The 21,668-nt window shown below is 44.3% G+C and overlaps 11 protein-coding genes across 11 annotated transcripts; 5 read left to right on the plus strand and 6 right to left on the minus strand.

Annotated features, from left to right (window-relative positions):
- Positions 1-201: 201 nt before the first annotated feature.
- On the plus strand, positions 202-1,233 carry EAF01_008607 (uncharacterized protein; the record flags this gene model as incomplete). Its single annotated transcript, XM_038916863.1, has 1 exon — positions 202-1,233. One exon carries the CDS (start codon positions 202-204, stop codon positions 1,231-1,233), a length of 1,032 nt encoding a protein of 343 aa, XP_038767257.1.
- Positions 1,234-1,527: 294 nt separating this feature from the next.
- On the minus strand, positions 1,528-3,781 carry EAF01_008608 (uncharacterized protein). The gene is made up of 3 exons (XM_038916864.1): positions 3,488-3,781; positions 3,266-3,381; positions 1,528-3,204 (listed from the first exon to the last, which is right to left on the minus strand). Exons 1-3 carry the CDS (start codon positions 3,618-3,620, stop codon positions 1,606-1,608), a joined length of 1,848 nt encoding a protein of 615 aa, XP_038767258.1. The 5' UTR covers positions 3,621-3,781; the 3' UTR covers positions 1,528-1,605.
- A 742-nt stretch (positions 3,782-4,523) lies between these two features.
- Positions 4,524-6,358, plus strand: EAF01_008609 (uncharacterized protein; the record flags this gene model as incomplete). Its single annotated transcript, XM_038916865.1, has 3 exons — positions 4,524-4,877; positions 5,075-6,104; positions 6,153-6,358. The coding sequence occupies 3 exons, from the start codon at positions 4,524-4,526 to the stop codon at positions 6,356-6,358; spliced, it is 1,590 nt and encodes a 529-aa protein (XP_038767259.1).
- A 463-nt stretch (positions 6,359-6,821) lies between these two features.
- On the minus strand, positions 6,822-7,802 carry EAF01_008610 (uncharacterized protein; the record flags this gene model as incomplete). The annotated part of the gene is made up of 1 exon (XM_038916866.1): positions 6,822-7,802. The coding sequence occupies one exon, from the start codon at positions 7,800-7,802 to the stop codon at positions 6,822-6,824; it is 981 nt and encodes a 326-aa protein (XP_038767260.1).
- A 969-nt stretch (positions 7,803-8,771) lies between these two features.
- EAF01_008611 (uncharacterized protein) lies at positions 8,772-9,724 on the plus strand (the record flags this gene model as incomplete). Its single annotated transcript, XM_038916867.1, has 5 exons — positions 8,772-8,866; positions 8,958-9,032; positions 9,083-9,205; positions 9,258-9,447; positions 9,548-9,724. 5 exons carry the CDS (start codon positions 8,772-8,774, stop codon positions 9,722-9,724), a joined length of 660 nt encoding a protein of 219 aa, XP_038767261.1.
- Positions 9,725-9,761: 37 nt separating this feature from the next.
- EAF01_008612 (uncharacterized protein) lies at positions 9,762-10,449 on the minus strand. The gene is made up of 3 exons (XM_038916868.1): positions 10,350-10,449; positions 9,991-10,296; positions 9,762-9,927 (listed from the first exon to the last, which is right to left on the minus strand). Exons 1-3 carry the CDS (start codon positions 10,361-10,363, stop codon positions 9,807-9,809), a joined length of 441 nt encoding a protein of 146 aa, XP_038767262.1. The 5' UTR covers positions 10,364-10,449; the 3' UTR covers positions 9,762-9,806.
- Positions 10,450-10,657: 208 nt separating this feature from the next.
- On the plus strand, positions 10,658-12,727 carry EAF01_008613 (uncharacterized protein; the record flags this gene model as incomplete). Its single annotated transcript, XM_038916869.1, has 1 exon — positions 10,658-12,727. One exon carries the CDS (start codon positions 10,658-10,660, stop codon positions 12,725-12,727), a length of 2,070 nt encoding a protein of 689 aa, XP_038767263.1.
- A 911-nt stretch (positions 12,728-13,638) lies between these two features.
- Positions 13,639-14,644, minus strand: EAF01_008614 (uncharacterized protein; the record flags this gene model as incomplete). Its single annotated transcript, XM_038916870.1, has 2 exons — positions 13,639-14,364; positions 14,414-14,644. The coding sequence occupies 2 exons, from the start codon at positions 14,642-14,644 to the stop codon at positions 13,639-13,641; spliced, it is 957 nt and encodes a 318-aa protein (XP_038767264.1).
- A 920-nt stretch (positions 14,645-15,564) lies between these two features.
- On the minus strand, positions 15,565-16,723 carry EAF01_008615 (uncharacterized protein; the record flags this gene model as incomplete). Its single annotated transcript, XM_038916871.1, has 9 exons — positions 15,565-15,580; positions 15,654-15,691; positions 15,746-15,818; positions 15,875-15,975; positions 16,033-16,117; positions 16,167-16,448; positions 16,502-16,578; positions 16,630-16,652; positions 16,714-16,723. 9 exons carry the CDS (start codon positions 16,721-16,723, stop codon positions 15,565-15,567), a joined length of 705 nt encoding a protein of 234 aa, XP_038767265.1.
- Positions 16,724-16,955: 232 nt separating this feature from the next.
- EAF01_008616 (uncharacterized protein) lies at positions 16,956-17,944 on the plus strand (the record flags this gene model as incomplete). The annotated part of the gene is made up of 2 exons (XM_038916872.1): positions 16,956-17,119; positions 17,224-17,944. 2 exons carry the CDS (start codon positions 16,956-16,958, stop codon positions 17,942-17,944), a joined length of 885 nt encoding a protein of 294 aa, XP_038767266.1.
- An 87-nt stretch (positions 17,945-18,031) lies between these two features.
- Positions 18,032-21,296, minus strand: EAF01_008617 (uncharacterized protein; the record flags this gene model as incomplete). The annotated part of the gene is made up of 7 exons (XM_038916873.1): positions 18,032-18,232; positions 18,289-18,399; positions 18,460-18,840; positions 18,890-19,225; positions 19,303-20,424; positions 20,572-21,001; positions 21,049-21,296. The coding sequence occupies 7 exons, from the start codon at positions 21,294-21,296 to the stop codon at positions 18,170-18,172; spliced, it is 2,691 nt and encodes an 896-aa protein (XP_038767267.1). The 3' UTR covers positions 18,032-18,169.
- Positions 21,297-21,668: the final 372 nt, after the last annotated feature.

The following is a 21,668-nucleotide window of genomic DNA, read 5'->3' on the forward strand; positions in this document are numbered from 1 at the left end:
ACAGTTTTCCGAGACACGTTAGGAAAGTTCAACTGACATCAACACAAAACCTCGTTCTAAAATAAAATAAAAGCTCACGCGGAAATATCGACATCGTGATCATAGACTCACACATTTTTCCATCACCCCCAAAATAAATCCCATAAATAATCCTCCTCTCCCAGTCGGTACGAGCTCTCGTCAAGCTCGATTCTCTCTGTCATGTCCAAAACCACCTTAGCAATTATAGCAGGCGTTTCTGCAGCCACAGGCGCCGGTCTAACCGCCGCCATGTATTCCACACGATCTGAAAAGAAAATCCAAGCAGCTGCAAGCTCAACAGCAGTCACCGCATCCTCTACTTCTTCCGCGCACGCGCCAATACCTCTCCCTATCGGTCAATCCATGATCAAAGATGTCATAGCACCAGTCGACCCCGCAGGTCTTTTCCAGTACGGATTTCCAGGACCCGTCGCAGATCTAGCGACGAGAAATGCATTAATATCCTCATTCGATCGAAGACTCCGAAATCCTTCTTGGGTTGCAGAACATATAACTCCGGCCTCACTTGCAACTCACAATGGCGATCGCAAGCATTCCTACTTCGTCGAAGACCCCTCTGTCCCCGAAAAATTCCGCGGTAAATTGAAGGACTATGTGCGTTCTGGTTACGATCGCGGACACCAAGTCCCCGCCGCAGACGCAAAATGGAGTCAAGAAGCCATGAACGATACCTTTTTTCTCACAAACATGTGTCCGCAAGTAGGAGAAGGATTCAACCGTGATTACTGGGCGCATTTTGAGGACTTTTGTCGCAGACTTACGACTCGATATCCAAGTGTGAGAATCGTTACCGGACCTTTGTATTTACCGAAGCGGGATCCAGCAGATGGGAAATGGAGGGTTACTTATGAGGTTATTGGAAATCCACCAAATATTGCTGTACCGACACATTTCTACAAGGTTATCTTTGCGGAAGATGGTACTACAGCAGGCCCAGTAGCAGTCGGCGCATTTGTGTTACCTAACGCGAGAATACCGAATGAGAAGCCATTGACGGATTTTGAGGTACCTGTTGAGATGGTGGAGAGGGCTAGTGGGTTGGAATTTATGACGAAGTTGCCGGCTCAGAGGAGGAAGAGACTGTGTGATGACATGATGTGTGCGTTAGTTATTAAAGATTACTCGGATAGACAGAAGGCATTTGCAAAGGATAGCGCACCAAGGAGGACGAGTCCAAGGCACACTTCTTAGATTTAGCATATAGTGGGCGGGGGTTTACAGCATATACACAGCATATATACAGCATCGGCGAGCATTTCTGGTGGGATTGCATAGCTTGGCGTTTGCTTTTTCTAAAGATAGTTTTTTTTTTTTTCGAATTTGTGTTGCTATTCATCTACCATAGCATTAATACCCTTCAATTGCATCACCAACCAGATTCAAACTTTGACAAGAAAAACATCTACTTGTTCTTGCAGGTGCGCACGTGTGAATAGAGACAATTCAAGGATTCTCAATAAGACTACGTTACAATTCGCCCAAACGCCCCATGCTTCATTCCGCCCGAAAATGCTATATTCTGGTATACAGTCCGAGTTTCGCTCCCCCAATATCAAATACTCACTATCGTGCTTGTCTGAATTTTCCCTGTCTTTGCATCGCTTGTAAACTTTCTTCTTGACTTGGCAACGGTCCTCGCTTTCTAATTCCGCCATTACTTGATAGATCTGTATTATCTAGACCTGGAATTGGCATACCAGGAGGAGGTGGAGGAACAACGAAGCCAGGTGGGAGTTGAAAGTTTGGTGGGAGCATTGGTGGTGGGGGTGGCATGCCCGTTACCCCTGGAGGAGGCAAGCCAGCCTTCATCATAATTGCCAAGGTATTGGCATCTATATTTCCAGGTAAGGGTGGAGGTAGCATATTACCTCCGCTAAGCATAGGTGGAGGTGGAGGTGGAGGAACACGATTCATACCAGGGATAATTCCCATACCAGGTAATGGCAGACCAGGTATTCCTGTGGCAAAACCGGGTACCTTTGCAGGCATTTTCTGATCGACTAATCCTTCCATTTCATCTTCCGCTTCTTGATCTTCTTCCTCTTGACGTTGGCGTCGCCCGCCACGACGATCATAGGTTCCTTGCGCCTCAGCAGCTGAGTCACCAATGTGATAGCGGTCTTTGAATGTATCTGTATCACCAGGACGTACACGTGTCCAGAATCGAGTGATTCGATCATTGGAACCTGATGCTAAGATATGACCGAGAGGATGCCAATCAAGTGACCAGATAGCGAATTCATGAGCGTAGGTTAATTTATGAGCTGGATAGATGGTTTGAGCTGGTGTAGTAGTTGGGTCTGGACTATCGTAAGGAGCTATGGAAGGTTCCGTTCCAGCAGGATTGTTTGGTTCATCTAGTAGGTAGTGGAAAAGAGAGCCATCAGCACCACCAGTGCTCAAAAGTGAAGGGTGAATTGGATGCCATGCTAGGGTAGAAATATCTTTATCATGGCCTTTGAGCAAGCATACATCACGCATCATTCGCAAGTCGAATACTCGTGCGGTTTGGTCTCGAGCTGAAGTGGCTAAGCAGTGGCCTCGTACTGGTTCAAAAACGGTTTTTGTGATTGTGTTCTTATGTCCATGGAGAGTCGTCAGACATCGGCCACTGCGCGGATCCCATAACTTGACAAGATGATCTTTTGATCCAGAAACGAGTAATCCCTTAGTCGGATGCCAGTCAACACTCTTCGCGTCCCATCCATGCCCAGAGAGAATGGATTCCTCAACACCGCCAGCAAAATCGAAAATCTTTAGCTTAGAGTCATCGGAGGCCGTGACAAACTTTGAGTCGTTTGGACTAAAAGCAAGATCTCTTATAGGGTCATCATGTCCTTGAATGACTTTGACATTGTTGAAATTCGGTTGCCAGTATTTGATCACTCCATCATGATCAGCTGATATCAACCAGTCATCACTATGAGAGTAAGACAAAGCGCGAATAGCAACATCATGTGCTTGCATGATTGTCTCGAAATTGAAACCTGCGCCATTCCATAGAGTAAATTCTCCACTACTAGAGGCTGTGAGTAATCGTCGACCTTCTGGTGTCCATCTTACCACATTCACAGGGTGTTTGATTTTATTAAGTGACGAATGTAAATGTCTTCCTGGAACCGAATCTGCTGCATTATGAATTCTTGCCAGCGGTGGTAACATCTATGGATGATTAGATCGAAAGCGTCAAAATTACCTATGCGACTAGTTTCAGAATACTCACATCTATCATATAACTTGGACTGGGTCTTTCCATTTCACCTTGGTAACCACCTTTATACCTTGGCTGACGATTACGCATCCAATGAACCATAGTAGAGCTATAATCCGTGACGGGACCTATATAGAATTAGTCAATTAAGACCTTCCAAGAAACGTAAAAATATGGATGAGCTTTCAAGCTTGCCCTGGTCGACAAATTGAAAACTCGAAGTATTATACTTACGACGACCTCTCCCTCTCACGAAGTCCCTTTCACCACCCCCCTCTTCCTGTCCTCCATCATCTCGTCGTCCTCTTCCTCTTCCTTCCCTTTCTCGATCCCGTCCACCTCCATACTCTCGAGGTTCGTATGACATTTTGATCAGTGCATCATTTCCTTCAGTAAGATTTGATCAAACGACTACTTTCTTCTTCGGCGAGACCCGTTGAGTTTGACTCGGGATCATGTGTTTGGAACTTTCGAAGACTAGGTGAATAAATCAAGCCAAGTCAGAGAGGTCATGCTTTCAGAAAATGGTCGCGACTTTGACCTTTGATTGAACAAGGATTCGCGATGACACGGAACGGAACAATGATTTATCGATGAGGGTGCTTAGTAATCAGACTGATAAGCTGATGGTTTCCAAGGTTCATTCCACTTGGGCGATAAGGGCAATGCTTATGAGCATACTTGGAATGCCATTGCCATTGCCATTTCTCTCGGTATGGTATTTTCACCATATCACGCCTTGTGCTTGACTCTCCTTGAGATCCCGTCCGTCCCAATCCTCAAAGACTCAGTTTGCCATTGTTAATTCTTGACAACAATTGGAAGATCTAGATGAATACCCAATTTTCGACCTTCCTACGCTTTTACAAGACCGCTACTCGCATATCAATTAAGTTTGCGCCGCTACTCGACGGTCTTTGGTCTGTTGTCACTCATTCTCAGCCAATAATTGACCGCGGGAGGGGTTTGGCCAGTGAGGAATTTACTTTCATTACGGCTACAATAATTGTCCACGGTAAATGTTCAAACGCTTTTTCTTTCATTACACGTCCATTGATCAATTGATTCTCCAATTTTCACAGCTTCTTTTCTTGTCAAGTTATCGGGTGATTGCGCATATTGCTTGTTCATCCTTGTGCTTTCTCCTTGGTATCTCCCCTCGTTCTCGTGGAACATTGTTTATCAATCATTCCAGAGATACATTCATCACTCGGTACATGTGCAAATACTAGCAGCTCGAAATCACACACGGCTCTATGCGATCTTCGCAATGATGACCTCTGAAAATGTCACAGTGACTGGGACGGAGAGTGTGGCCGATATTTCTCCAACCATCAGGCGATCATCTACTCTTTCACATGTCAATGGTGCACACGGAAAGGAGAGGGCCAACATCAGCATCGCGGATTTCCCAAAACCGCTCACACAGCAACATACATCCGATTCACTTCGAAAGTATACACAAAAGAAGTATAGACATGTCGCTGCTGTTCATTCTAAACCTCGAACATCATGTCTTAGCCATGAAAGCGATGCCGCACCCAGCTTTCTTGGATTTAGAAATTTGATGGTGCTTGTTTTACTGATCTCAAATCTGCGATTGATGTTGGAAAATATTCGAAAGGTATATCTCCTCCCAGTCATATATTGTTCTCAGTTGAAGGAAGAATTGGGGGCTTAAGAGGGAAAAGAGGGGTCACGAAGTTTTGTCCGAATGCCTTGATTCTCTGCTTATTTTGACAACGCCGATGTTATGATCTTTAGCTTGGCTTTCACAATCAAACCCTGGTTTCATCGAATGCAGCTAACAATTCTCGATAGTATGGAGTTTTGATATGTTTAAGATGTCACGATTATCGCAGACAAGATCTCATACTAGGAGCTGCTCTGTACTTTATAATTCCATGCCATCTTTTTGTCGCCTACGTTGTCGAACTCGCTGCCGCGCAACAAGCTAGAGCATCACTAAGGGGAAGCAAAAAGAGAGCTGGAACTGCCACACCAGGCGGTAGCTATATTGCTACCCAGGCCGAACATGAGAAGTTCCATTCAACTTGGAAAGTAATAGCTTGGATACATGGACTGAACATCACGCTCTGTTTACTCATCACATCCATAATTGTTTACTTCTTCATACATCACCCTCTAATAGGCACAATAACCGAGGCACACGCAATCATTGTTTGGTTGAAAACGTATAGTTATGCATTCACCTGCCGCGATCTTCGACATGCTTATCTCCACCCCTCTAGTAAAGAGGAAGATGCACTGCCAGAAATATACAACAAATGTCCCTACCCACAGAATATCACGCTGAATAACCTGACATACTTTTGGTGGGTTCCAACATTGGTTTACCAACCCGTATATCCTCGGACAAACAAGATTAGATGGGTTTTTGTAGGTAAGAGGTTGGCAGAAGTTTTTGGTCTGAGCATTTTCATATGGGTTGCTAGCGCACAATACGCAGCCCCTGTCCTTCAAAACTCCTTGGATAAGATGGCATCTCTAGATCTTCCTTCAATCCTCGAACGGTTGATGAAGCTGTCTACGATATCTCTGGTCATATGGCTAGCAGGATTCTTCGCGTTATTCCAATCTTTTTTGAACGTTCTTGCAGAAGTCACAACATTTGGGGATAGGAACTTCTATGATGATTGGTGGAACTCGCCCAGCGTGGGAACATATTGGAGAACTTGGAACAAGCCTGTTTATCAATTCATGAAACGACACGTTTTCTCGCCCCTCGTAGGCAGGGGCTGGAGTCCATACTCAGCGAGTGTTGCGGTATTTACATTCTCCGCCATTCTACATGAATTGATGGTGGGCGTACCGACACACAACATGATTGGTAGGCTCACCGTGTGATTTTGTGCTGTTATCCGCTAACAATCTTTAGGCGTTGCATTTATAGGCATGATGGCACAGCTACCACTCATTGCTATCACGACGCCATTAGAAAAAATGAACGGCATAAATGGGAAGATCATTGGAAACTGTATCTTTTGGGTATCTTTCACCCTGGTTGGACAACCCCTTGCTGCATTACTTTACTTTTTCGCGTGGCAAGCTAAATACGGGAGTGTTAGCAAGCAGGTCAAATAATGGCAGTCCAGATCACAGAAATGTCGATTGTTTTAACAGCACCTTACTTCATTCAGTCTTTAGATACAAGTAGAATTGAAAAATTTATGAGCTTGGCGGCTCCCAGCATATGTAACTACTACACTTCCTGTAGCAATTAGACACAAAAATAGAGAAGCCACAATGCTTGGCTATCATTGATATTGTACAGAACTTTTATCCCAAAATATCAGTGGTGAACATTCCCTTATAACTACCCAGTCGATGCAAGCCGTAAAAATCGTTCAAGTCTTCCCTTGCAAGATCGATGGATTCGCCCACTTTCCATTATTTCTGAACGCGATCGGCAAGTGACGCAAAAGACAGGAAACCCTTCAAACATTGATATACTACCATCCCATACGTTTCTGAGCATAAAACCTATCGTTCACATCCAACATGACCATGAATAAATTTCAAGATTTGCATGCATTACACTGTAAATCTAGATGAAAGGAATTCCCACCCATGAGACCTGCCGATACTGCACATACTCATCCCCAAAGAACTTGATCAGCAAAGCCTCTTCCCCCTTAATTCTCCTATGGAAAAACATCCACAAAACAAGCGTATATCCCCAGAAACAATAGAAATTTCCCAAGACCATTTGTGTACCCAATCCCCACCAAAAGAATCCAAAATACGAGGGATGGCGCAACCATGCATATAAACCAGTTGTAACAAGTGTATGAGTACGCGATCGAGTGAATTGAACAATGTGATTAAAGCTCCTGCCAGCCTGCACCATGGCTACTGATCGGATCGTTTGGCCTAGGATTATGAGAATGAGACCGAGAACGAGAATGATATTTTGGGTTCGGGAACTAAACAAGGATATGGAGGGGGGGACCTGTAGGCCAAAGATTCTGTATGAGGATCCATTGGGGAAAAATGTATTGGTGATGAGAAATTCTGTGACGGCAGCGCTATGCGCAATGTTATATGCGGAACCGTTGCCGCTGAAAAGGAAGGAGGAAATAGATGCTTCGGGGGTATTGTATCTCGCTGTGGTCCAAAACTCGAGGAAATGGAAGATTGCGAGAGAGGAGATGAAGAAGGGGATGCGCCAGAATATCGAATCGGTAACGAAGAAGAGGTAGAAGGTAGCGAACATGGAAATCGTAAGGACGATACCAACGAGGAAAGATCGCAATGCGATTCCCGATAGAGATTTAGGTTGGCCGGGAAAGAATTGCTTCTCGAATTGAGTGATGGCTTCGTCGATGCTAGGTATCTCTGCGAGTTGTTCTCGATTGGGTCCGACTCGCGCTCGAGGGGCAACGCCGCCGTTCTGTATTACATCCCATGGACGTCGACGAGTTGCGCCGGGTGTGCTCGCTGTGCTCGCTGTGCTCCTCAATTGTTCGGGGGAGCTATCCGCTGACGCTGATCCACGAATGGCATTAGTCGTATCATCTGTAGACATGATTATGATAGCAATAATCACAAAGATACTAGTCGCAAACAATCAAATGAGTGCAATGGAAGCTTGGAGTCAGAAGCTTGAAGCTTGGTGGTTAATTCAATATATTTCAGGCTGGGTTAAGTAATATATAAGCACGGAGATCCAGTATCGATAACTAAACAGAAACGAAATCACGAAAAATTATAAGAAATGGGGACAATCAAATACGATTCCCTTTATTCGTACATGACCTTCATAACGGTTTCTTCATATTGTCCTTGGTGAAGAATGAGAGGGAATTTCGAGGGGGGATTGTTACCTTTTTCCTAAAGATTTTTGGAAACCTCGATATCCATTGGTACTTCCTAGTCGGTTTAACAAAGAAGCATGTGACAACATTCCGTACAACATAGTCTCACTACCTAGGTTTACTGACCGCTCAAATAGCTCTAGATATTTCTCAGATGTCATCTACCTAGGCACGTAACTAGGTAATGTTCATTACATATTCAGTAGAGAATTGGATGCTTGAGTTATGTTCATGAGTTATGTGTACCTTGGTACTTGGTCACGATTCATCATACTGCAAAGTAAATATATACATACAGACTCTCCAAGTTAAGCTCATTGCCTACCCAGGCACTCGGGTACCTATTCCCCTTTCCTATGAAAGAGTTAAGCCCCCTCTTCTGGCCACCCCCACCATGATCTCGTATCTTTCCGAGGACCGAAGCTCGTAAGTAGATGATTACTAAGGTATTCATCGAGTCCGCATACGAAGAAGTGCTGGAAACGCTTTCCAACTGTCAGGCAAAGTGGAGCTCTTGGTTTAGGTGAATATAGAGGCTCGGCAGTAAGAGAGCTAAGACATGATTTGCTTGCTCACTTAAGATCCAACTTTGACAGATTTCATCTCTGACCCAAATATTCCATTAATTGAATACCCTTTGACTACCTATTAACACTACACTTCCACATCATAATCTAATCATGGAGGCCGTTGACCCTGTTGAAAATGAATCCAAGATGCTGAACGGGGAGCTCTATCATGCATTCGTACCAAACCTCACTGAAAAGCGAAACAGGTAAGAGAAAGACAGGAATAAATCAGCCATCAGATACTCCATTGAACAGAGTCTCTTCCCCGAGTACAGCTGATAATTGATCTTCTATAAGATGTCATTGGGCTTGCAAAAGATTCAACAACGCCGGTGATGCCTCAAGGCGAAAGCTGGTAGAGATGTGGAGAGAGTAAGCATTCATTTCTAGCTGAGTGGTAGTGCAAAACCTAACGATACCAGTATCATCAATGACAAGACTCCTCTTCCTCAAGTGGGAGCCACAGATGAAGAAGACTTCTATGTCCTAAGAGATGAACCATATATTGATGGCCCTATCAATGTAGACTATGGAACCAACCTGAGGTAGGCCGCAAACTGTGAAACCACATTCTGAGGAAGTACTAATCCTCCACAGGATTGGCAAAGGAGTCTACATCAACTTTAACTGCGTATTTCTCGATACCTGTCTGATCACGATAGGAGCTCGTACTCTAATTGGGCCAAGTTGTTCGTTCTATGCTGCCATGCATCCATTAGATCCTTTCCTTCGCAATGGTGTTCATGGCCCGGAGCTTGGGGCACCCATAACAATTGGAGAAGACTGCGTACGTATTTCTACAAATGTTTGACGCGATATCAATGTTGTTCATCAACTCAATCCATGTGTACTCTTAATAGGTATCATCGATGCTAACACTTTCCCAGTGGTTCGGAGGCAACGTTACAGTTTGCCCTGGAGTAACCATCGGTCGAGGTTGTACCATGGGTGCTGGAAGTGTCGTGACGAAAGATGTTCCAGATTTCCATGTCGTAGCTGGTAATCCAGCGAAAATCATTAAAAAGATCGAGCCAAAAGAACCAGATCCAAATCTCAAGTCTTGATTGCTCAGAGATGGATAGAGCTCCAGCTCATAATTACTTTCATCTTGCAAAAGAAGTATGCATCATTGAAATATCTGGTGCCTCATAGACCACCCTGTATTGAGAAAGAAGATATAATCAAGACTAAAACATTGATCAATGCCCATATGAACGGAATCCATGTTGACATCTGAAAATATCCTGCATTGTAAATGGCACCGAGTCTAGGAGGGACCAAATTAGCAAAAAAGAGGAAGCTTCTCTGCAAATTGCGAGACAATACCCACATCAATCCAACTAGACTTCCCGCCAGCAAGGCTTCAATTCCACCTATTGCAGCGTACACCAGTGGTATAATCCAAGCATATTGCCAGGCGTTTTTCCCTTTTCCCAGTTGCATTACAACGGCACAAGCAGCTACAGCAATGTGCGTGATTCCGTACACAATGAGTGTCCATAGTAAAGTGAATCGCCAAATGTCATGAGCATAGTAGAGGTAGTTTGGAATTCCAGGTTTGGTATGGAGAGGCCAATAGAGTGATGGAAACGGCGGCGTGGAATAGTCGAGAGGTGCCGGATTATCGATCCGAGTACTGCGAACTTCAATTAGCATGACCATTCTTTTTAATTTCCTAATGCGACTCACTTCAGAAGGGGCATAATTTATCGGGGCGAAAAGCCCATCATCAGGGAACGGAATGTATGGAAGCTGTAGTCGTTTAACGCGGTGTGACAAGTGCAGTGTGACTGTAAAAATAATACTCAACATTTATTAGCCTTGTGAACCCTCCAAGTGCGCAACACAAGGCTGAATTGATATACCTCGGCTGTCAAGCACCATTCCATCATTAACACATCATCCATCACATATCACCTTCAATATCTGGATATTATATATCAATACGAGCCTCACAATGATTTGAAGTACTGTTGAAATAAGTAGAGTAGTTCAAGATGCCGGCAGATAGACTTCTTACGACTGTGTTACGCGCATACCAAGGCGTGCCTGACCCAGCCCAAACGGACAGAATCCTTGGGACGACGACCTCTCTACTTACCACTCTTACGAACCCTTTGAACATAAGTCTTCTGACATCACATCTTCTTACTGCGCCTGCTATATGGAACAATACCGATGGCCTACGAATATGCCTCCGAATCATCAGTGTCTTCAATACTGCTGCCATTACGGTGTGCAAAAATGAAGTAGAAAGTCATAACGAGCATCCACCGTACGATGCATACCAACCTCGGAAAGGGGGCGGGATTGGTTCTGATGATTGGGCTCGATCAGTGATTAAAGGCGCGGATGATAGGTCGCCAAGATGGCAGCATCTTCTGGTGATCGCTGGCGTGTTAATAGGCATGGAAAATGGAGGAAGGCATGGGCTCTCTAGCGGACTCAGGTATACACTCGAGCGAGCATTAGTAACGGCGGCCAACCTAGCACTGGAGAATCCAATGAGAGATGGGATTCTTGCAGCAGAATCTATCGTCTTAGCTCTGAATCACGCATTCCCCCTGTTGTCAGACGGAGTGCGTGCGGGTTTGAATTATGATACTTTAGTCATGATAATGGTACGGTCGGTAACTGCACTGGAGGGATATCAGGACGGTATTTTCTTACAAAATATCGATGCGGATGTCAAGCAAGTACCGGGAGATAAGTTTGATTGGTCGTCCATATCCTCCTCTTTTTTACAACTACAAAAGCAGGCATCAAGCCCAATACTGTCGTCCATGGGGCCACTTTCGAGACTCATCGCATATGCAATCGAAAATATGAGCAACTCTTTACTCGCGATAGAAATTCGAGAGCATCTTCTTTCGTTCTCGGGTAGACTTTTAGAAGGCTGGAAGAGGAACAAGTTGTCGGAAATTGATCCATCTGAGGAGGCGGCCTTTCTAACTCCCGAAACACTCCAAATAACCGCACCAGTCTTATGGCAGGTGTTGAAGAGCGCTATGTTTGCTACTGTTGTCATTCTGCAAGGTCTTATGGGAAGAACTATGCTTGACCCTATCCTGTCGACAAGACGCCTTGCCCCGATAGGAGCTTCTGAAACCCTTATCATTCTTGGAAACATTCACTTTATTTCGTCTCGACTTGGCTCGAATTCCTTTTCTGCATATGTTTTCGTTAATTTGTCTTCTCTCGACATCCTATCTAATTATCCTCTCGAATCAAGAGAGCTTCTCATAGCTATATACCCCACGCAAGCAGGCGAAATTCCAAATAACCCTTTGCAGCGCAACCACGATCTATTTTATCTTAATACTTGCGAGCACTTAACAAATATTCTTAGTCCGCCTGACAACGAGGGTTTAATCATTAGTGTGGCAGCCCCTTATCTCAATCCAACAGCTCATCCCGGCTTTTTGGAAATCTTTGAGGCTGCTCACAGCGCCGTTCTTGCAGTACTTTCGGCTCCTCAGAACACAAAATTGACCGCTAGATTCATCCCAACTTACGTTGATGCTCTCTTCAATTCCTTTCCGAACAACCTGTCGCCTAGACAATTCCGTTACGCATTTAAGTCTTTAATACATATTACTACTCCGCCTACACCACTGTCGACCGCGGAGCCAATGTTAGCCGAGACCCTTCTAGAAATGCTTCATCACCGTGCAACTCATGCGCCTACATCACCACTACCACCATCTGTATATGCGAGAGACACCGCCAGCCAGCAAGATAGTCAGACGCCTCTCTCTGAACAGGCATACCTTATGCTCACACTACTTGATGCATTGCCCAATCTTCCCCTCGATGTTCTACAGGCATGGTTACCAATATCAGCTGACCTTTTGAATTCTATCGAGGATACTTACATGAGAGAACGATGCAAAGCAAGATTCTGGGAAGTCTTGGAGAGTGGGGAGATGGACGTGGAGAGGAGCGCTTTATGTGTCGGATGGTGGAGTATATGGGGTGGTAGAGACCAGATACTATTCGGTAGGGAAACTCGAGATGTTGGGCCATACATGAGTGGAGGGTTAGGGGAAATTAGAAGTAGATTGTGATAAGGTTAGATGGAGGAGTCAATAATCTGATGATGTGATGAAGATATATTAGGTGATAGTTATATTAATGGAATGGTAGCGAGAGTGAAATTGAATAATAATAATTATTGGACGGAAGAGAATAAAATGGATCAATCCACCGCTCCCTTCCCTCTAGACTTCATGTTATTGGTCTTATCAATGTTTGAAACTACTTTTCACGTGCAGACATCGAGACGTCTAACTTTACTTCAGATATAGCTATTCGTGCACACACTACTTCCAATCATGATGCCAATGAAGTGAAGGGGCTTTAGCCGAGCATCACCCAAGTACACTTATCAAAATCGTGCCATGTTATCGACTACTAAAGTACTTGTCTAACGAGGTAATGCATATTCATACTTCCGAAATCCCTCTTCCAAACAATTCCACTAATGATTAGGTTTTAAGATATCTCATTGTCACAGTATCTTGTAAATTCACATCACATGTGATAAATTCCGCGTTCAAAGAACTCTGAAAAAGTTGATGACGTAGGATTTATGTATGCAGTATTATCTTTATGCACAGTAGATCACCACATTACACAACGTATGTGAATAAATGTGCTTATGCATGTACATCAAAGGTGGCGACGCATTCGCTTGGGTAATATGTTGCGTCAAGATGCAGGGCTTTGTGTGATCAAATTGATTCTCCAAAAGTAAGCCACAGAAGCTTGACACAGGAAAATTATCATCATAGACGAGTAATAAGAGAACGTGTCAAGTAAAATGAAGTGGTAATCATATATGCGATTTGGAAACGAAGATGCGGGAAAAGTAAATAGTCATTAATTCGTATCTGCTAAAATCAAACAAGCAAACTATCATACAAGATAACATATCAATTTATCCATTCCGTCCCGGTACATCATTCCAGGCCATAGATTAGTGATTATCACCTCCAGCAGCGGCACGCTTAGCCTCGCCCTTCTCTACCAAATTCTCCTTGTGAAGCGCATGTCCAGCTTTCTCCATCATCTTGCCCATGGTAGAATCACCAGACTTTCCGGTGTTAGAGCTCGAAGTGTTGTCAAAGTCGCGCGAGCCAGTGTTGCCAGAAGAACCGTAGGTGTTACCGGAGCGGGTCTTGTTTGAATCATATGAGTCGGTATTTCCACCAATGCCGCTGGATGTGTTCTCATCGTATCCGGTACGAGAGGAGTCGAGAGTAGAGGAAGGTTTATCGCCATATCCGGAGGAGGTGTTGTCTCCATAGCCTGATCTCGAAGTGCTATCTCCGTAGCCAGTAGAGGTCTTATCACCAAATCCAGACGAGGTGTTGTCTCCATAGCCTGATCTTGAACTATCCAAACCACTTGACTCATCTCCTCCATATCCAGAACGAGAAGTAGAAGTGTTGCCAAGGCCTGAAGAGGTGTTGTCTCCATAACCGGAGGAAGCTCCACCAATTCTCGAATCTCCAAGACCAGATGAAGTGTTATCATTGTAGCCAGAGCGGGAGGTTGAAGTATTTCCGAAGCCAGAAGAGGTATTGTCACCTAATCCTGAAGTTCGCTCACTTCCACCAGTTCCGAAGTTGTTAGTGTCATCGCCGAGATCTCCTCCATACTTGGAGTTGCTCGAGCCAAACTCGTTGTCTCTCAATCCTCCCTACGTCATATTAGCAATAGTCGAGAAATATACTAGAAGTGTAACTAACAGAGTTTCCGGTGTTGAAGCCACGGCTTTCTTGAGTAGAAGATCCTCCATATGCTCCAGAATCCTGATCGTCAAATGTGCCGGTGCCTGCAACGCCTCGGGCGCTAGTGTCATTGCCGCGGCTCTCATTCCCAAACCCCCCTGTGGTGTTTGCGAAGGAATCATCGGCGCTAGAAGGGGCACCGCGGCGACCAGTGGTGTCGTAGGAATCGTCGTTGTTGTATGTAGACATGTGTTTAAGGTGTTCTATTTCTGTTGTCGAGTTTTTAGATAGGAGCCAATTGTGAGATTGAATGTTTATTTGATACGAGTGAAAACGGAGGATATTAGACCGCTACTTATAATCACTCATCGATGAGCTAATATGTCATAAGATGATCTAATTGAAGGGTAGTACCGGTATTGAAGGATGTCTACTAGGGTACCTTCAAAGAAAGACCCTGTGTGAGTTTGGAAGAGTTGGCATACATGACAGACGTCAACTGGAATGGTAAAACAAGGATATATTGTTCCAATAGCCGCGTGCTTTCAGCCGAATGCAGCAATGACAGTACCAAGAAAACAAGATCGGTAGTTTTGAGAGCCTGTTTTCACTCTAGTGGGGTATATCGTGATCTGACTTTCGCTTTTACCCATGTCAGTGTGAAAGAATACTAGGAGAATGCATCATCATTGTCGAACCGGATCAAAACAGGTTACGTCTGTGGCGGTGCTGCTAATAAAAGAGAATAACTTGGTCTGACCAATGAAGTAGTTTGAAAGAACAACATGTGTGGAATGCGAATATAAAAAATGCGGGGTAAAGTCCACTTAACCAGCCACAAATCATCGATACTCAGTATGTCACTTAAAAACAAGCTTTTCTGCTGGCAGGGTCCGCAACTAGTGAAATGTAATCACATCCATGAATTTGTTAAAAAAGACCCAACGGTAGAAAGTGTCTTGTCAGTCATGTCTTGAGTACTAATCAAAGAGGAGGCTGATCAAGATCTAATTTCATTCATGTATTGGCAGTGCTGCTAGAACATTCGACCGTACTCCATGCAACCGTGACGCCAAACCCCCTTTGCCTTTTATAGTACATATTCGAGTCCCGTCCGGAAGAATTAATTTCCAGATTGCACCCCTACATTGCGATGCACAATGACTCAATCATCTCACGTATTTGCTGCAACACGTTAGTCTCGTTTGATTGACTGCTACTATTGCCACTGCGTAGAGATCCAAGCATCCAAACATACCTCATAAACTTCTTGTGGAAATCAGAACGTAGCAAGTCCTAAACTTCGGGTCAGTATTCTGTGATGAGACTTTCATGACTGGTACAACATACATTGACGAATTCTTTTTTGCCTTTATCTTCAGTTCCACGGGCTTGGTTTTTAAAAATGACATCATCGTCCCATCTAATAATCTTGAGTTAGTAAATACAGCATGCAAAAGTAGTCCACACCAAACATACCGCCTTTTAACATTGAAGTCAGATTTAGCATTCAACAATGGATTGCCAAGAGCAATATCATGCTCTCGCTCCGCTTCTTCAGCCGCTAGTCTTTCTCGTTCCTAGTAGAGCATCAAAATTAGTGGTAAATTTGGCACTTTTGAAAAGCTTAATCTGACCTCTTGTTCTCGTTTCTCGGCACGCTCGCGCTTAATCTTTTCAAGTTCCCGTTGAAGCTCTGCAGTCTCGTCTTCGTCGTCATCACTAGCACCATGTGAGCCTTTTTCCAAGAGTGTGTAGATATTCGGCGAACCTGTCATCATCACTACTATCACTCTCTCCAGCATCGTCCGAGTCAGCATCTATATCTCGAGTTTCTTCTAAAATGCGCCGCCTCTTTGCTTCTGAATCCTCATCGTCCTCCGAGGAGCCATTCTCGAGTTGTCTTTTGGGTGTGTTTGTAGACGACTGTACATCTTCGATTGCAGTGCTTGATCCTCCATTCTTTTTAGCGAAATGCGCTGCTTCTGCTTGCAATAATTCTGCTCGAAGGTCTCTGACTTCTGCTGCTGCATCGCCTCCCTGTCCTGGCTTTCTACAATTCAATTAACCTCAAGTTCCCCGAATAAACATCGTGAGGGGCTTTACCGGAATTTCAGTTGTGTGTGAGCTGGAAGTAATCTTTGATGATAGGCCGGGCCTCGTTGTGCTTCTTTTCCCACTGCCTATTTTCCATGAGAAACATTCTCTACAATTCGCAATGTAATTTCACTTACTGGGTCGAAGGTAGGTCTATGTGCTGGAAGGTTCGTTAGTAATCCCCAAGGTAAAAATAAAAATAAATGACCTAGAGGACTTACCGGTAGTCATCCTGTTTGCTGTGGAAAATGTAAATTGATGTTCGATTCCAGATAAGATGAAGGCCAGACGCGGGCGATAGACTGACAACCTACTCCGTACATTTGAAAATGCTAAATAAGGCTGCGCTAGTCTAATCAAAGCTCACCGCCTTAGAGTTTCGGGCAAAAAGAAATCTTGCGGAACAATAAGGTAACCCGCGCAACCATTCAGCGTGTATTTTCACGTCAATAAGTAATTCGAGATGCCTCGAGAAGTTGAGCCTTCTATCAATGAGAAGCAGTTCTTTTCGAAGGCTCTCAGAGAAAATTTGAGAATTGATGGAAGAAGTTTTGATCAATTCCGAGCTCTAGAGTTAGAGTTTGGAGATGAATATGGTGTTGCAGATGTGAGGTTAGGAAAGACAAGGTAAGAGATACGATCACGGGAGATGCACACCCAAAGCATCTTTTAGATATTTGTTTCGAAAGACATCTTTTCAAGGGTCATTAGTAAGGCTGATAATTCTCTAGGGTTCTCGTCAATATTACAGCCGAAGTAACGAGTCCATTCCCGGACCGTCCCTTTGATGGCATCTTCACCATCACAACGGAACTTTCACCAATGGCCTCACCCGCTTTCGAAACCAACCGTCCGACCGAACAAGAAGTACTGCTCTCTCGCCTTCTCGAGAAGACCTTGCGACGTTCTGCAGCTCTCGATACCGAATCTCTTTGTCTCATCGCAGGTCAGAAATGCTGGTCAGTTCGAGCAGATGTTCACATTTTATCACACGACGGAAATCTGATTGATGCGTCCTGTATTGCTATAATAGCTGCATTGCAACATTTCAGAAAACCAGATACAAGCACGGAAGGAGAAACGGTGACTGTCTACACTCTAGCAGAGCGAGAACCTGTGCCTTTAAGTCTTTTACATTTCCCACTGTGTGTGACATTTTCATTTTACGGAAAGGGTCAGGAACAGACTAGATTGGTTGATACGACATTAATGGAGGAACAGTTAAGAGAGGGTAGTTGCACGATCAGTATGAATCGTCACGGGGAAGTTTGTCAAATTGCCAAGCTTGGTGGTATAGCAGTCGACGCCGTGGAATTGTTACAATGTACGAATATTGCGCTAGAGAAGGTCAAGGACATATCTGCGTATATCACAAAGAGGTTGCAAGAAGATTCGAAGAAAAGAGATAAAGGAGGACTCATGGCTGAGCTCAGAGCAGATAATTCAAGATGATGAAGATAAAGATTATGTCTAATATTTACGGCAGACTCTATGATGATCTCTTCTTCGATACAACCTCCCAAACAGGCCTGTAAAATAGGCATTGACCCCAGACGCTAATGCTCTATGAATTACACCAGGGTATTGGATATTCAAACTCCCCAAAATCAGAACAAGACGCCACCCAGTTGATGCATATTCCTATTCCCGACGCTAAAACGCAATACAACAGTAAAATCAATTATGCCCATCTCTTTCTTCCAATTCTCGCATATACTTGACAAAAGTCTTCTTGTGAGTCTGTAAATGGTCAGGTCTCTTGCACGCTAAGTGTGTGGAGGTTGGATAAATCTTACCAATCCGGCATAACGTCCATCTTTCAGTACACAAACATATCTCAAGCCGAGTTTCACGAAACATTCGTAGACCAAATCCATTGGGGAACGAATATCTAAAGCTACTGGTGCCTGTTTTGGTTCTTTGTCAGTAACGGATCTGAGGATGAACAGGAGTTAAACTTTGCTTACAGGATCAATGTAAGGGGTGAAGTCAGTAGGATCAACATGCTCTTCTTCTTCGGAGTCATCATAGTTGCTGATGGTCGCCATGAGGCACAAGGTACCTGGCTCATTATCAAGATTATCGAGAGCAAATTCTAAATCGGGGGCCGGTATTAGACCGACAAGAACATCGTCTCTAATGATTGGCAATCCGCCATCGACCTCACCGGCCTGATGCAAAAGCTCTAACTTCTGGCGGAGGCTGCTAGCAGGAATCATGGGGGAGACGGAGATGTCAATCACTCTCTCTCTTCGAACACGGGGCACAATATCTGCAAGATCGGAAGTAAATATCGGCTTATGCTTGTTATTAAGAAATGGGTAAGCGTTGAGGTTGGTCAATAAATCCTGGAAAGGTTAGTCTTTTCTCCGCACACTTGACATTAAATGATCTTACGTATATGCTCAGAGGTTCCATGAAATCCGCTGTCCACTTTGAGACTAAAACAGCGAGGGAAAACGGTAAAACATAATCGAGACTGCCCGTCAATTCAAAGAGAATGACTGCCAAGGTCACAGACAATCTGGTTACCCCACACATTGTAGAACCGGCAGCAATGAGAGCATAAACACCGGGAGTGATACAAGACGTCCCGCTTTCATGAGCAGCGCAAGTTTCAAATATAGAAGCGTGGGGAAATTGCAATACAAGCCATTGTACCAAATGACCGACGATTCGGCCGAGTAGGCCGCCGACAACCATAGATGGAACATATATACCTGCAGGAACTTTCTGTGGCATTGTGTTAGTGGATGGCCATGCACTCGTTTATGGATAAGTTGGAATGAAGGTGTAAGGGTTGAACCTACGATGCCAAATGTAATAATCGTCAATAGGCCTTTGATGAAAAATGCAATAGTTAGCTGTCCAATGATGGGAAAGATCTCATCAATGCTACTGGGACAAAGGCCCATGCTATCTGATTTATCAACATCGCAAGGGCTAGCTAGGTTGAACAGTAATTTAGCGACTGGGATCTTAGTATATGGATTCCAATAGGAGACGAGGCCTGTTAGGAGAGCAACAAGCATGACCTCAAAAAGAGGCCACTTTTTTATAATCTCAATCTTCCTGAAAGACTGTGCCCAGGACCTAGATGCCTTGATGAATGTTGCACCGGTTATGCCACCGAGTACACCGACCATTATAAAAGCGGCGAGCTCGAAAAAGTTCCAATCCGTTAAGTAGCGAACTTCAAACATGACAATTTTGTTGGTACCATAAGGATTGAGAAATTTTAGTGTTAGTGCAGCTGTGATGCAGCAGAAGAAGGTTCGAAATAATGTTTTAGCCGGGAAAAAGTACGCCACTTCTTCCAAAGAAAACAGAACACCGCCAATGGGGGCACCAAAAGCTACCGCAACGCCTGCAGCCGCGGCCGCAGACAATACTTCTCTGCGTTTTCCGTCGTTATCATCGTATTTGGAGAATAAGCGGCATGCGATATTGCCCACACAAGTTGCAATGTGTACAAAAGGGCCCTCCTTGCCCAAACTTAGCCCAGATGCTACACTCAATATAAGAGCGAGTGTTTTGACGAGTAGAGTCTTAAAACCAAGAAATCCATGCAAAACGAAACCGCTAAGAATTACGCGAACTTCAGCCACTCCACTGCCGGCAGCCGAGTAGTAGATCATTGGAGCATTCGTCTCAGATCCCAGCGTGTTCTTCGGGCTGGTATTACCATCGACTGGCGCTTGAGACTCATGTCGACTAAGAGCACCAAGGTTCTCATCCAACGTAGATAGCTGATATGTTGATGGTACGACCGTTTTGGTAGTCAAGGTCAGAAGACATGCTGCTGTTGCAAATGCGACTACAAGTAAAACGTAAATAAAGAACTCCGTTAACTCCTCACTCAAAAATGGTATTTCGACATAATTTGACCAAGATTTCCAAGCATCACATTTGTCGCCGTCAGGGCAACATCTCTGTCGATAGTCAGTGTACTTATTCCCCCGTGATTGAAAGCAGAAAGCACATCACTTTAAAGTCGCTAAATCTGGCTTCTAAGCTGTGCTGGGCAAGTTCAAAAGTCATGTCGAACGATGAAGGGAGATGACGAAAATTGCACAAACCTTTTCACTCATGAAAAATCCATCATGACAATAACCATCTTTCCAATCATAAATAGGAGTCTCCGAGACATCAACGGTATATGCTATCGTAGCTGTCACGAATCCAACTAGGGCACTCAATATCCAACCTTGTGTGCCATCAAAAAACGCCTTGATTCGACCTCGAAAATCTTTCCTGCTTCGGAGGCCCTTCACTCGGTAAGCATCTGCAATGCTGTCATGAACCCAATCTGTTGATGTAAACTGATCATACCAAACTCTGTCGTCTGTGGTCGACATGTTTTTCGATTCTCGCATCTGGTCCTTGGGTCCATGTCTTTCTGAAGTTAATGCGGTGACTAAACGCTGGCCCCAAGATCCGGCACGGCTATGATGCCGACTACCTCTTAAACTACCTGTTAATAATATACAATTAGCCCAGTGCTCAATACTATGGGAGAAAGCTGAAGCTTGATAGATAATGGTAAAATTGAATACTTGCCAGAGAAACTATGATGACTTGGTAGATATGGGCGATTGGTCTCCGCGGCGCCACCGAGACGTATACGAGAACGTCCCGCACTATGGAGAAGAGGAGTTCGCTCGTCGGAAAGATTACTTGTTGATCTTTGGAGAGTTCTCATGGCTGTAGGTGAAGGCGGGGCTGACGAGTCCCTCGATTCGGGTGGAACATTCGACGACATTGTAAAGTCGACGCCAATGTGGCTCTTGCTAGAAGGTCTCATATCGGAAATGTCTCGGTGTGTCACCTAATACATCTCAGGAAGATAGACGTTCTGGAATGACGACACGGTACACAACGGCAGGAATCTAAAAGCTCGCATGCAGGAGCGGGAGATGCGAAATGCAAATGTGAAAGAAGGGAAAGAGGAAATGATAAATAAGAAGCTGAACATGTGCAAAAGATCGCCTCTCAATATTATCACCCACACCACTCTTTGACGAAGACTGGAATTTTTCTTAGGATTCAAGTAAGAAGTTGGAGTGTTGGTGTTGGAAGTGGCTTTGACTTCTGAAGATCGGGAATTGGAGCAAATGCGGAATCAAGAAGCATCAAATGAAATGTGGAGGGAAAACAAGGGTCTTCGAGGCTAGTT

The sequence above is a fragment of the Botrytis porri genome (genome assembly GCF_014898465.1).
Source record: "Botrytis porri strain MUCL 3234 chromosome Unknown BPOR_012, whole genome shotgun sequence".
In the NCBI taxonomy this organism is placed as follows: domain Eukaryota; kingdom Fungi; phylum Ascomycota; class Leotiomycetes; order Helotiales; family Sclerotiniaceae; genus Botrytis; species Botrytis porri.

Excerpts from the sequence above, each read along its gene's own strand:
- EAF01_008608 (XM_038916864.1), bottom strand. The coding sequence starts at position 3,620 with ATGTCATACGAACCTCGAGAGTATGGAGGTGGACGGGATCGAGAAAGG. Across the intron at positions 3,382-3,487 it reads CGTGAGAGGGAGAGGTCGTC|GTCCCGTCACGGATTATAGC; the intron begins GTAAGTATAATA and ends AATTCTATATAG. Across the intron at positions 3,205-3,265 it reads GTCCAAGTTATATGATAGAT|ATGTTACCACCGCTGGCAAG; the intron begins GTGAGTATTCTG and ends AATCATCCATAG.
- EAF01_008612 (XM_038916868.1), bottom strand. Across the intron at positions 9,928-9,990 it reads GGAAGTCTAGTTGGATTGAT|ACTCGGTGCCATTTACAATG; the intron begins GTGGGTATTGTC and ends GGTCCCTCCTAG.